Consider the following 13,240-nt stretch of genomic DNA (forward strand, 5'->3'; position numbering starts at 1 on the left):
TAAAATTTCAAAATTTCTGAAAAGACTACAGTAAACTTCTCATATTTAAAAAAATATAATGTCATAAATATTCAAGCAAACTTATCTAAACTGATTTGTAAAACCACCATAAAAGACAAATCAAATAAAGCATGAGTCCACTTTTACTTTTTTTTTTTTTTAGAGATGAGGTCTCACTTGTTCTCCAGGCTAGATTCAAGTAATCCTCCTGCCTCAGCCTCCCACATAGCTAGGACTATAGGCACAAACTACCATACCCAGTTCATGACTCCACTTTTGAAAAATCAATTTTCACTAAATCCAATTTCATTTAGAAACTTCTTAGAAGTGAAAATTATGTTAATGAAAACTGCCAGCAATCTAAATTTAGAAATATAAATTTCAGGAAGGTCAGGAAAACACAAATATCAATCACATATATGAAGAAGGCCAAAACTGAAACTTGAGAAGACAGAATGAAAATTCTACTAACTGAAAAAATTAAAATAGGTCCAGACAAAATTCTCTCATACGGAGCCATCCTATAGGATATAGAACTTGATAAGCACAAAAAGTACTGGAACAATTTATTTAACCATGTTAAAGCACACAGACTAGTGGCAAATGTCTTTTCACTTAATCTACTTCCTGCTAGTAACAGAAAGGATGAAATGAGGTGAAACTATTTTGTGTTGCCTGAGAAATATAATCTGGCATTTCTATATGGACAAGACTGGTGATGCGATAAAAGGCAGGAACTGAAATGCAGGGTTTCTTTTTGGGGAACTCAAATGAGGGGATTGAAAGAAGGGGGATAATGGAATCTAGGTTCCTGTCTCTCCCTTGGCTTACCTCAACTAGAAAGAAAACTTGAGAGTACTTCAGTATGTCTACCTTTATTTCTCTAATGTCTCTTTTCAAGTCTAAAAGCTACAAGGCATCTGAAAGATGAACATCTTTAAAGTAAAATAAATTTAAGAAAATAAATCATTTTTATAAAGAACACTGGCTAACAAATAAGGTCAACAAGAAAAATCTTTCCAATTTACAGATAAGAATCTGAAATGTCTCTATCACCAAGGTTTTCACTTCACTTTCTGCAAAACATAGGCACAATAAAAGAGAACCAATGACTAGAAATGAACAGTGTAGTCACTGCCAGTAATCTAATAATCAAAACAAAGAAACTTCCACTGTGTGTAGCTGAGTAATTTTTCAAGTGTACTGTAATAATTTTTTCCCCAAAAAAATTCAGGTATTTATAGTGTGTTAAGAGGAAACTCAATGAACCGTTTAAGACCTCTGCATGCATGAGGAACTGAATCCCTCCTGTGAAATTTAGAAGTCAGTGTTATGATTGCTTCTATATAATAAAAATCAAGCTGTATAGTACCTCTTTAAAAAGAAAGAAAAACCATTAAGTATTATCTTCATGAGAAAAAGCTGAATTTTTGAGATGATAATATGGCACACTTACTAATTTAGGAAAGATACCCATCGCCACTACAGTATGAATGTGAGAAACATGAAACTTAATTCTTTAGATAGCTTAACCCATAACTGGTCAATAATTCATAATACTTCAGTAAGCATGCAAAAGAGAAAATGTATCTCACTTTACAAGAATTACTGTGGTAGTGAAAAGACTATCAATTTTAGAATATTATCTATGTTACACCTTTCACTTATCCCCAGAACCCCAACATATTTCTCAGTAAGTAGTAGCACGGTGCTTTCCATAAGTACAAAGAAAACATTTAATGAGTATTATTAATGATGATGATACTAAAAAATGAACACTTGAAAAGTTCTACTACTTAAACATCAAACACAAATATAAAAAATGTTTTAGTCTCTGGATAATTCTTATAACTATTATTTATGAGTCTTTAAAACTTTTGAGCTCTTTTTTGTAACTATCACCTGGAAATCCTATCTTACAATTTAGATAACAAACTTTCCAAGAAATCAGGAGACAAAACAACCTCAATAATTTTCTAAGAATCTAGGTAGAAGGTAAAAGAAATTCATTTTTCTCTCTCAGCCATTGTAGTTACATATAGCAGTGGACTAGGCTTTGGCTACTTTAGAATTCTTTATTAATGAGGTAAAAAGGATGATTCCACAGAAAAGAACAATACTGAGATGTTTACTGACGTTTTACGTGAATTTATGTTACAGTTGCACAGGTTGCCAGCCTAGAGAGAAAGCCCAGTTTCTAAAAAATAATATCAAGGGAACTAATTATGTAAATCAAGTGATTAATAAGAGCCTTAAAAATGAAGGAGGTGTGGGACACTTGCTTCAAGAATTTTAATTTTCAAAACATATAGACATGCTTTGTTACCAACACAAATTCACAATATTAAGGAAAATATGCTGTTTTGCAGTAATGATACTTAAAGTTTTCAAGGTCACTTATTAAATTTCAAAATTCCACAGAAAGGAACTCCTTTTAAGCATCTACCTAGCCTTCAGATCTATGTAGTATACTTATATCCATAAAATGTAACTTCTGCCAAAGGTAGCAAACCAGCTAACCAATAAAATCAGTAATTAAAGAACCCTGAATATTAAAAACAGATTTAAAAAATGAAGAAGAACCCTGAGAGCTTCTCTGGGGGGTTGGAAAGGAAGTGCAACTACCTGCATATCCTAAAAATCTGGGTTTCCCAACCTCAGCACTGCTGACATTTGGGGCCTGGTAATTCTCTGACGTGGGAGCCATCCTGTGCCATTGTAGGATGTTTATTTAGCAGCTACCCTGGACTCTACTCATTAGATACCATTAGTATTGCCACCCTCCAAACCATATCCCAGTTGTGGTGATCAAAACTGTCTTCAGAAATTTTTAAAATGCCCCTGAGAGTAAAATCACTCCTAGTTCAGGCTAAGTACCTTATGCAAAAAACTAATCTGTACCATTATGAAAGATAGTTCTCCTGAACTGAGATCTCAACTTTGAAAAGGCCATTCAGAGATAGAAGCAAGAGAAGACACCAGCCCAAGCAGGCCAGATAAATGTTGAATCAATTCTGGCAATCAATGGGTAAGACATATAAAATGCCATGGCTCCCTATATTTCACTAAGGATGTTCTCCTGGCTATTCTAGCATTGTATCTTAAAAATTATGGTCTTACATTTTAGGTTTCCTTATAATCAAAGAAATAGCTGATAAATGAACAGATATTGGCATCTTAAACCAATAAATTAATAGGTCAAAGAGATGTCCTAAAACGAAGAAAACTTAGAAATATTCTGGGACAGTAATGGATAAAGGAAAGCAAACTGCATCCAAAGACTGTAGAAGCAACGTTTACTAAAAGAGGCATCCACAAACAGCTCACTTCTTACAATGTACTCACTGTGAAGTGTCCTTACTCTTACTCACAATAATCAAAAAATCACTGAAGAGTCCTTACCCTTATAAAGCATTACCAATGATGACCACAGTGCTTAATAGCCAGTATTTTATAATCTTTGGAGGGTAGCTTTAAACTGATGGCAATTGTGGGTAAAAACTAAGCACCAAAGGAAAAAAAAAAGACTAATTACAAAAAAGCAAATGTGGAAAAGGACTGGCACAGCACACAGTGCTCTTCTATATTCTAAAGAACATTGGATTTATCCACCAAAACTAACTTCAGAGAATCTACCATACACGCCTACTTGGAAATGAGGTTAAAAGATCTTAACTCCCACTAAATAAGTGTCTAAACAAGGATGCCTTCACAGTGTGAATCCAATTATACCAGTCGCCTTTGGAAATGTACCCATAATCCACTATTGTAATCTGATCCTTTTTAAAGGATGAAAAGATTTTTTTATTCACTTTTAAACATTGCTGCCAAAAGTAAAACTTTCCAAGGAAAGTGATAAAAAATTGAAAATCAGAGCTTAGAATGAAAAGATACCTTTAACCAGAAGTATATAACATCTACCATGATATGTTAAAATCTAGAACTTACCCCAATGGCAGAAATCAGAAGAAACCACAAAGAGATTACTAGGATCCGCTAGATATTTACTGAAGAGTTTTCCGAATTCCTGTTCTTTTGACTCACTCAGAGCTCCAACCAGTACAGGAATAATGGTAAACTCATCCTTATGGCTTAAAGAAAACAGAAAAAAAAAAAAATGTCATTTAAGATGCTTAAATGAAAGTAGTTTTCCAAATGTGTTGGCATTAGAAAGTGGAATATGTATTAATAGTGGTAAGGATAACATACGTAATATTATTGATGATTCTTAAAATCCATAAATTAAATGTTTAAAGGGTAGGAGGGTATGATTAAAAATATGAGTCATACAGAATACTAAAAATATCCATTTAAACTACAGAAATATATACTACTTCTTTAGGTAAACAAAGCTATTTTACTACCAGGTATAATAACATCTCAAAAAATTAAAACGAGCCCATCAGAAGAGCACCAACTCAATTCTTTTCAAGTACTCATCAAGGCTACAGTCATCTGCCAAATCCTTCTGTGATTATAAAACAGCATTAAACTCTTCCTCACCTATTTTAATCCTATCCTATTATAAAAATCATCATTTCTGGCACTTGCTCTATAAACCTGCCAAGTGAGACCTACAAAACTTAATCTTGGCTCCCGTAAGATTTATCAACTGCACTTTTACACTTATCCTAATGATCAGATACAAGACAGTCTGAAATACAACTCAAATTTCATTGGCATCTAGAATAGACAAAGAATTAAAGGAAGTAAGTATTAATTTCTAGCAGCAGAAAAAGACACCACACCCACCCACAATGTTTATGGCATATCCACAAGTCCCTTTTTCACTCTACAGATTGACAGATTTATGGAAAAGAAACAAAGTAGATTAATAAAGAATAACTATGATGAGCTATAGAAACAGATGTTCATTCAAAACCTTTTTTAAAAATGTTATTGTGAAATTTTACTTATATATATTCAATATTATCTATATTCTAAATGATCCCAGATTTGGTATTTTAGAAGCATGAATCATGTTTGTCTGATTTGTTCTCAACAGGACCTTTTTAAAAAAATCACCATTATAATAAATGCTTTTTAATATGATAATCTGGCACTTAACTGACGTAGGACAAACAAAATTCACAAAAGTTTTTAAAAATACTAAGTTTAAATAATCCCCAAATAAATGTTAGCCCAGTTGCATAAAGCTAAATTTAGGGCACCCAAGCACCTCCCCCATAAGGCCCCCTTACCCTGTCAATTGCGAAATAAACAGATCATACAGATCTCCAGTCCCTCTGCAATGCAGGGGCTTCTTGGGCAGAATCTGCATCTATGGAGTAAGAGAAAAAAAGGAAGCTGGCAGAGGAAGCTGCCACAGGATCTCTTTCTCTAACTGTCACCAGTTTGCTAAATAACTGCCTGACTGAATAGGGGCTCTTCAGTTAGTTAAGACTGATTGTCAATTGAAAGAAAAGAATTAATTTTCTAACCTCAACTACTACCTACATAAAAAAATACATTAAGATAATCAAAGTGTCTGTGAGTAATTATGATATGATTGGGAAGCAGTTCTACAGAGTATAAAGAACAAGGAGAAACCAGAAGAAATGGGTTCAAGTGCCATTCCCACCACATACAAATGTTCAGAGCATACGTAAGTTCCCGAATTGTAAATATATTTCCGTATCTGCAAAATGATCATAATTACAATACTTACTTCATAAAATTGTTATGAAGCGAAGAACACTATAGGAAAGGTACTTCGTCACAAGAGTTGGCTCACTCTGAATAAACAACACATCTACTCTCCACAAGAGCCATTAATCCCTTCAATTAACCTCAGTTTGAGCTTGCAAATCTATCTATAAGGAGGTATAAAACTCTGTCCTCTGTAGAAACCTAGGACTTGAATCGAGGCTCATTTATCCACCCCTCTGTCATCTCTCTTTTAAAAAATTACTTATTCTCTATCTCCACAGACAAATATTCATGAATTAGAGAAAAGAGCATTTAGCTTTGAAATGTAATGCTACTAGGATTTAAAATCCAAGTTCTGAAGTTGAACTTCCAGTGAAGGAATACAAAATCTCACCCCCACAAAGCAATTATAAAACTAGATAAAAGCATCAAAAACAACCATCTTTGTGCTATGGAAATCAACTAAACGCAAAAACAAACAAGCAAACAAACAAAAACAATGAGAAGAGCATGTTCATGAAAAACTACAGAACTTCTTGGTAACAACAATGGAAACCTGGCATCTTACCAGGAGCTGCCTCCATCCCCTACCCTAGCTCCACTGAGGTATAAGTTCCATCAAGGAACCAGCACCTTCATTGCAAAAAGGGGATGACTTTGACTTGGAGCAGAGAGTGGAAAACCCACACTCAGTAGGAAACAGAAAAGCCTGCAAATTTCTTAGTCCGAGATTGCTGTTGTTGGGGTGAGCCAGAAACCTCAGGACTAGCTAGAAATTTAATAGACAGATCCTAGAAATGGCAAAGCCATACAGAGACTTGATAAATTTTCCACATATCCTGAAGAGAGACCTATGCCCTCCACACAACACTGGCTGACTAGGAGGCTGCACGCATGTACAGCAGACTCCCATAAGGTCCTAAGCTCCACACAAAACGCAGGCTAACTGAGAGACTGGCAGCGTATGCATGGGGGAAGCTGGAAACCTGAGAGACCTAGCTCTCCACACACGCCTGGCTAACAGAAAATCTGGGTATGTGCACAGGGTCTTAGGTCTAAGACAACATAATAAAAAGTAAATGAGACAAACATGAAAACAGACTATACTTAGTTGATTCTTTTAATTAGAAATGGGGTCTCACTATGCTACCCAGGCTAGCTTCAAACTCTGAGCACAAGTGATCCTCCCTTCACAGCCTCCATACAATCTCCCAGCAGAGGGTGAAAGTCTTTCTGGCTCAAGGTATTTAGGTACAGCCTTCAACCAATAATTAGCTAAGCACTAAATTAAGGAATTGCAGGTGGGAACCCTACAAAGCCAAGCTTAAAATTAAAAATTAAAAAGTTTTAAAAGCTGGGGAGACACATAAGTGACCACACATAGTAGGAGAGACAGATTCTGCAGTTGAAGTCCATGAAAGTTCCTAATAAATAAATAAATACAACCTGCAAGGGAAAAAAATGAATAAAAACCGAATCCAAAGTTACTATAACATACTACACAAAATGTCCAGTTCCAAAAGAAATTATAAGTCATGCAAAGAAACAGCAAACTATGACCCATATTCGGGGGGAAAAATAAGCAGCCAGAAGAAGTTGTATCTGAGTAAGAGCAGATATTGGATTTAGCAGACAAAAACTTCAAAAGAGTTATTATAAATATATTCAAAGAATTACAGGAAGCCATGCTCAAAGTTATGATGATATAACTAAATAGGGAATATCAACAAAGAAATAAATGCAAACTATTAAAAAGAACCAAGTGGAAATTTTAGAGTTGAATAGTAACCGAAATAAAAAATTCAAATGAGTTCACCAGATGGTCTGAAGAGTAGATTTGATATTACATAGGAAACAGTCTGTGAAATTACAGATAAAGAAATTAACCAATCAGAACAGAGAAAAAGAACAGAGCATTGGAGACTTGTAAACATCAAGCATACCAGCATGTATATAATGGGAGCTCCAGAAAGGGAACAGTAAAAATATTACAAGAAATAACTGCTGAAAACGTTCCAAATTTCGTGAAAAAACATTAACCACCAGATCTAAGAAATTCAACAAGTCCAAAGTATGATAAGCACAAAGAGATCCTCACCCAGATACTTCATAATCAAACAGCTGAAAACAAAACACAAGAAAAAAATCTTTTTTTTTTTTTTTTTTTTTTTTTGAGACAGAGTCTCACTGTCACCCAGGCTGGAGTGCAGTGGCGAGACCTCGGCTCACTGCAGGCTCTGCCTCCCAGGGTTCACGCCATTCTCCTGCCTCAGCCTCCCGAGTAGCTGGGACTACAGGCACCCGCCACCTCGCCCAGCTAATTTTTTGTATTTTTAGTAGAGACGGGGTTTCACCGTGTTAGCTAGGATGGTCTCGATCTCCTGACCTCGTGATCCGCCCACCTCAGCCTCCCAAAGTGCTGGGATTACAAGTGTGAGCCACTGCGCCCGGCAAGAAAAAAATCTTGAAAGCAGCCAGAAGAAAGTAACTTCTAACATATAGGAGAGTTTTTAACAAATGGTACTGCATATCCATACACCAAAATAAAAATAAAAATAATAATGAACTTGTCTCTTTGCCTCACACCATATGCAAAACTTAATTAAAATTGGATCCTAGAACTATAAGAGCTAAAACTGTTAACACTTCTAGAACAGGGGTTAGCAAACATTTTTTGAAAGGGGCCATTAAGTATTTCAAGTTTTCTGGGCAATACAGTATAGCAACTGCTCAACAGTCCAGGTAGAGAGAAAGCAGGCATAGACAATATGTAAATACAGAAGTATAGCTATGTTTAAATAAAACTTTATTTACAAAAGTAGGCTGTGGGCCAGATGGGGTTCACAGGCTATAATTTGCTGACTCTTGTTCAAGAAGAAAACAAAGGAAAAAATTTCTATGACCTTGGAGGAGGCAAAGTTTTCTTAAATTTGATACCAGAAACAGAATCTATACAAGAAAAAAAGTTGATAACTGAATTTAACAAAATGAAAAACTTCTGCCCTTCATTAAGAAAATGAAAACTCAAGTCATACAATAGGAGAAGATATTTGCAAATCATATATCTAATAAGGAATTTGTCTCCATAAATACTCTTATAACTCAATAAAACAACAAATTACCAAAATTAAAATTGGGCAAAAATGTATAAATAGATATTTCACAAAAGAAGATATACAAATGGATAATCAGCACATAAAAAGTTGCTCAACAGTTTGTAGTTCTCCTTGACGATGTCCTTCACATCCCTCATAAGTTGGATTCCGAAGTATTTTATTCTCTTTGTAGCAATTGTGAATGGGAGTTCACTCATGATTTGGCTGTTTGTCTACTATTGGTGTATAGGAATGCTTGTGATTTTTGCACACTGATTATGTATCCTGAGACTTCACTGAAGTTGCTTATCAGCTTAAGGAGATTTTAGGCTGAGATGATGGGATTTTCTAAATATACAATCATGTCATCTGCAAACAGAGACAATTTGACTTCCTCTCTTCCTATTTGAATACATTTTATTTCTTTCTCTTGCCTTATTGCACTGGACAGAACTTCCAATACTATGTTGAATAGGAGTGGTGAGAGGAGGCACACTTGTGTTGTGCCAGTTTTCAAAGGGAATGTTTCCAGCTTTTGCCCATGCAGTATGATACTGGCTGTGGGTCTGTCATAAATAGCTCTTATTATTATGAGATACATTCCATCAATACCTAGTTTATTGAGAGATTTTAGCATGAAGCGGTGTTGAATTTTATTGAAGGCCTTTTCTGCATCTATTGAGACAATCATGTGGTTTTTGTCATTGGTTCTATTTATGTGATGGATTACATTTATCGATTTGCATATGTTGAACCAGCCTTGCATTCCAGGGATGAAGCCGACTTGATCTTGAGGGATAAGTGTTTTGATGTGCTGCTGGATTTGGTTTGCCAGTATTTTATTGCAGATTTTTGCACTGATGTTCATCAGGGATAATTGGCCTGAAATTTTCTTTTTTTGTTGTGTCTCTGCCAGGTTTTAGTATCAGGATGATGCTGGCCTCATAAAATGAATTAGGGAGGAACCCCTTTTTTTCCATTATTTGGAAAAGTTTCAGAAGGAATGGTACCAGCTCCTCTTTGTACCTCTGGTAGAATTCAGCTGTGAATCCATCTGGTCCTGGGCTTTTTGGTTGGTAGGCTATTAATCACTCCCTCAATTTCAGAAATTGTTATTCGTCTTTTCAGTGATTCGACTTCTTCCTGGTTTAGTCTTGGGAGGGTGTATGTGTCCAGGAATTTATCCATTTCTTCTAAATTTTCTAGTTTATTTGCATAGAGGTGTTTATAGTATTCCCTGTGGTGGTTTGTATTTCTGTGGGATCAGTGGTGATATCCCCTTTATCATTTTTTATTGTGTCTCTTTGATTCTTCTCTCTTTTTCTTTATTAGTCTGGCTACTGGTCTATTTTGTTAATCTTTTGAAAAAACCAGCTCCTGGATTCACTGACTTTTTTGAAGGGTTTTTCATGTCTCTATCTCCTTCAGTTCTACTCTGATCTTAGTTATTTCCTGTCTTCTGCTAGCTTTTGAATTTGCTTCCTCTTGCTTCTCTAGTTCTTTTAACTGTGAGGTTAGGGTGTTGATTTTAGATCTTTCCCTCTTTCTCCTGTGGGCATTTAGTGCTATAAATTTCCATCTAAACACTGCTTTAGCTGTGTCCCAGAGATTCTGGTACATTGTGACTTTGATCTCATTGGTTTCAAAGAACTTCTTTATTTCTGCCTTCATTTCGTTATTTACCCAGTAGTCATTCAGGAGCGGGTTGTTCAGTTTCCATGTAGTTGTGCGGTTTTGAGTGAGTTTCTTAATCCTGAGTTCTAACTTGATTGCACTGTGATCTGAGAGACTGTTATAATTTCTGTTGTTTTGCAGTTGCTGAGGAGTGTTTTACTTCCAATTATGTGGTCAATTTTAGAATGAATGCAATGTGGTGCTGAGATGAATGCATATTCTGTTGATTTAGGGTAGAGAGTTCCCCAGATGTCTATTAGGTCTGCGTGGCCCAGAGCTGAGTTCAAGTCCTGAATATCCTTGTTAATTTTCTGTCTCACTGATCTGTCTAATATTGATAGTGGGGCAGTAAGTCTCCAGCTATTATTGTGTGGGAGTCTAAGTCTCTTTGTAGGTCTCTAAGAACTTGCTTTATGAATCTGGGTGCTCCTGTATTGGGTGCATATATATTTAGGATAGTTAGCTCTTCTTGTTGCATTGATCTCTTTACCATTATGTAATGGCATTCTTTGTCTTTTTTGATATTTGTTGGTTTAAAGTCTGTTTTATCAGAGACAAGGGAATAAGAGAGGACACAAACGAATGGAAAAACATCCCATGCTCATGGATGGGAAGAATCAATATTGTGAAAATAGTCTACCGCCCAAAGTAAGTTATAGATCCAATGCTATTCCCATCAAGCTACTATTAACTTTCTTCACAGAATTAGAAAAAACTACTTTAAATTTCATATGGAACCATAAAAGAGCCCATATAGCCAAGACAATCCTAAGTAGAAAGAACAAAGCTGGAAGCATCACGCTACCTGATTTCAAACTATACTACAAGGCTATAGTAACCAAAACAGCATGGTACTGGTACCAAAACAGATATATAGACCAATGGAACAAAACAGAGGCCTCAGAAATAATGCCACACATCTACAACCATCTGATCTTTGAAAAACCTGACAAAAACAAGCAATGGGGAAAGGATTCCCTATTTAATAAATGGTGTTGGGAAAATTGCCTAGCTATATGCAGAAAACTGAAACTGGACCCCTTCCTTATACCTTATACAAAAATTAACTCAAATGGATTAAAAACTTAAATGTAAGACCTAAAACCATAGAAACCCTAGAAGACAACCTAGGCTATACCATTCAGGACATATGCATGGGCAAAGTCTTCATGACTAAAACACCAAAAGCAAAAGCAATAGAAGCCAAAATTGACAAATGAGATCTAATTAAACTAAAGGGCTTCTGTACAGCAAAAGAAACTATCATCAGAGTGAACGGGCAACCTACAGAATGGGAGAAACTTTTGCAATCTATCCATCTGACAAAGGGCTAATATCTAGAATCTACAAAGAACTTAAACAAATTTACAAGAAAAAGACAACCCCATCAAAAAGTGGGCTAAGGATATGAACAGACGCTTCTCAAAAGAAGACATTTATGTGGCCAACAAATATATGAAAAAAAGCTCATCATCACTGGTCATTAGAGAAATGCAAATCAAAACCACAATGAGATATCATCTCACACCAGTTAGAATGGCGATAATTAAAAAGTCAGCAAACAACAGATGCTGGAGAGGATGTGGAGAAACAGGAAAGCTTTTACACTGTTGATGGGAATGTAAATTAGTTCAACCATTGTGGAAGACAGTGTGGTGATTCCTCAAGGATCTAGAACCAGAAATACCATTTGACCCAGCCATCCCATTACTGGGTATATACCCAAAGGATTATAAATCATTCTATTATAAAGACACATGCACACGTATGTTTATTGTAGCACTGTTCACAACAGCGAAGACTTGGAACCAACCCAAATGTCCATCGATGATAGACTGGATAAAGAAAATGAGGCATATATACACCATGGAATACTATGCAGCCATAAAAAGGATTAGTTCATGTCCTTTGCAGGGACATGGATGAAGCTGGAAACCATCATTGTCAGCAAACTAACACAGGAACAGAAAACCAAACACTGCATGTTCTCACTCGTTAAGTGGAGCTTTAACAATGAGAACATATGGACACAGGGAGGGAAACATCACACACCAGGGCCTGTTGGGGAGTGGGGGACTAGGGGAGGGATAGCATTAGAAGAGATATCTAATGTAGATGACGGGCTGATGGGTGCAGCAAACCACCATGGCACATGTAATAACTATGTAACAAACCCGCACATTCTGCACTGTATCCCAGAACTTAAAGTACAATAATTTAAAAAAAAAAAGTTGCTCAACATCATTAGTCATTAAGGAGATGCAAATTAACAGCACAATGAGATTACACTAAATGTCTATCAGAATGGCTATAATCAAAAATACTGACAATAACAGATATTGGCCAGGATGTAAAGAAACTGCAAGCCTCATGCACCATTCCTAAAATATAAAATGGTACAGTCACTTTGGAAAACACTTTGGTAGTTTCTGAAAGAATTAAAACATAGGCTTATGATAGGACCCACAGTTTCCTTTGACATAAAAATGTGTACAAGAATTTTTATACCATTATTCATAATAGCCAAAAACTGGAAATGGTTCAATAGTTTATCAACTGGTAAATGGATAAAATGTGGTATATTCATATAATGGAATAATTATTTGGCAATAAAGAAGAATGAGCTGGGCGTGGTTGCTCATGCCTGTAACCCTAACACTGGGAAGCCAAGGTGGGCAGATCACTTTGAGCTAAGGAGTTTGAGATCAACCTCACCAATATGGCGAAACTCTGTCTCTACCAAAAACACAAAAATTAGCTGGGTGTGGTGGCACACGTTCGTCATCCCAGCTATTTGGGAGGCTGAGGCAGGAGAATTGCTT

The 13,240-nt window shown here is 35.9% G+C and overlaps 1 protein-coding gene across 3 annotated transcripts in view; it reads right to left on the bottom strand.

Annotated features, from left to right (window-relative positions):
• MEMO1 (mediator of cell motility 1) overlaps positions 1 to 13,240 on the bottom strand; it is a 145,992-nt gene that overhangs the window by 20,889 nt on the left and 111,863 nt on the right. The window contains exon 7 of one of the 3 annotated variants that reach the window (XM_032172620.2): positions 3,949 to 4,091. The exons of the other annotated variants lie outside the window; for them this stretch is intronic. Within the exon in view, the coding sequence (XP_032028511.1) occupies positions 3,949 to 4,091 (143 nt within the window). The remainder of the gene's footprint in view (positions 1 to 3,948; positions 4,092 to 13,240) is intronic. 3 annotated transcript variants of the gene reach the window in all.

The sequence above is a fragment of the Hylobates moloch genome, unplaced genomic scaffold, assembly GCF_009828535.3.
Source record: "Hylobates moloch isolate HMO894 unplaced genomic scaffold, HMol_V3 SCAFFOLD_13, whole genome shotgun sequence".
Taxonomy (NCBI): domain Eukaryota; kingdom Metazoa; phylum Chordata; class Mammalia; order Primates; family Hylobatidae; genus Hylobates; species Hylobates moloch.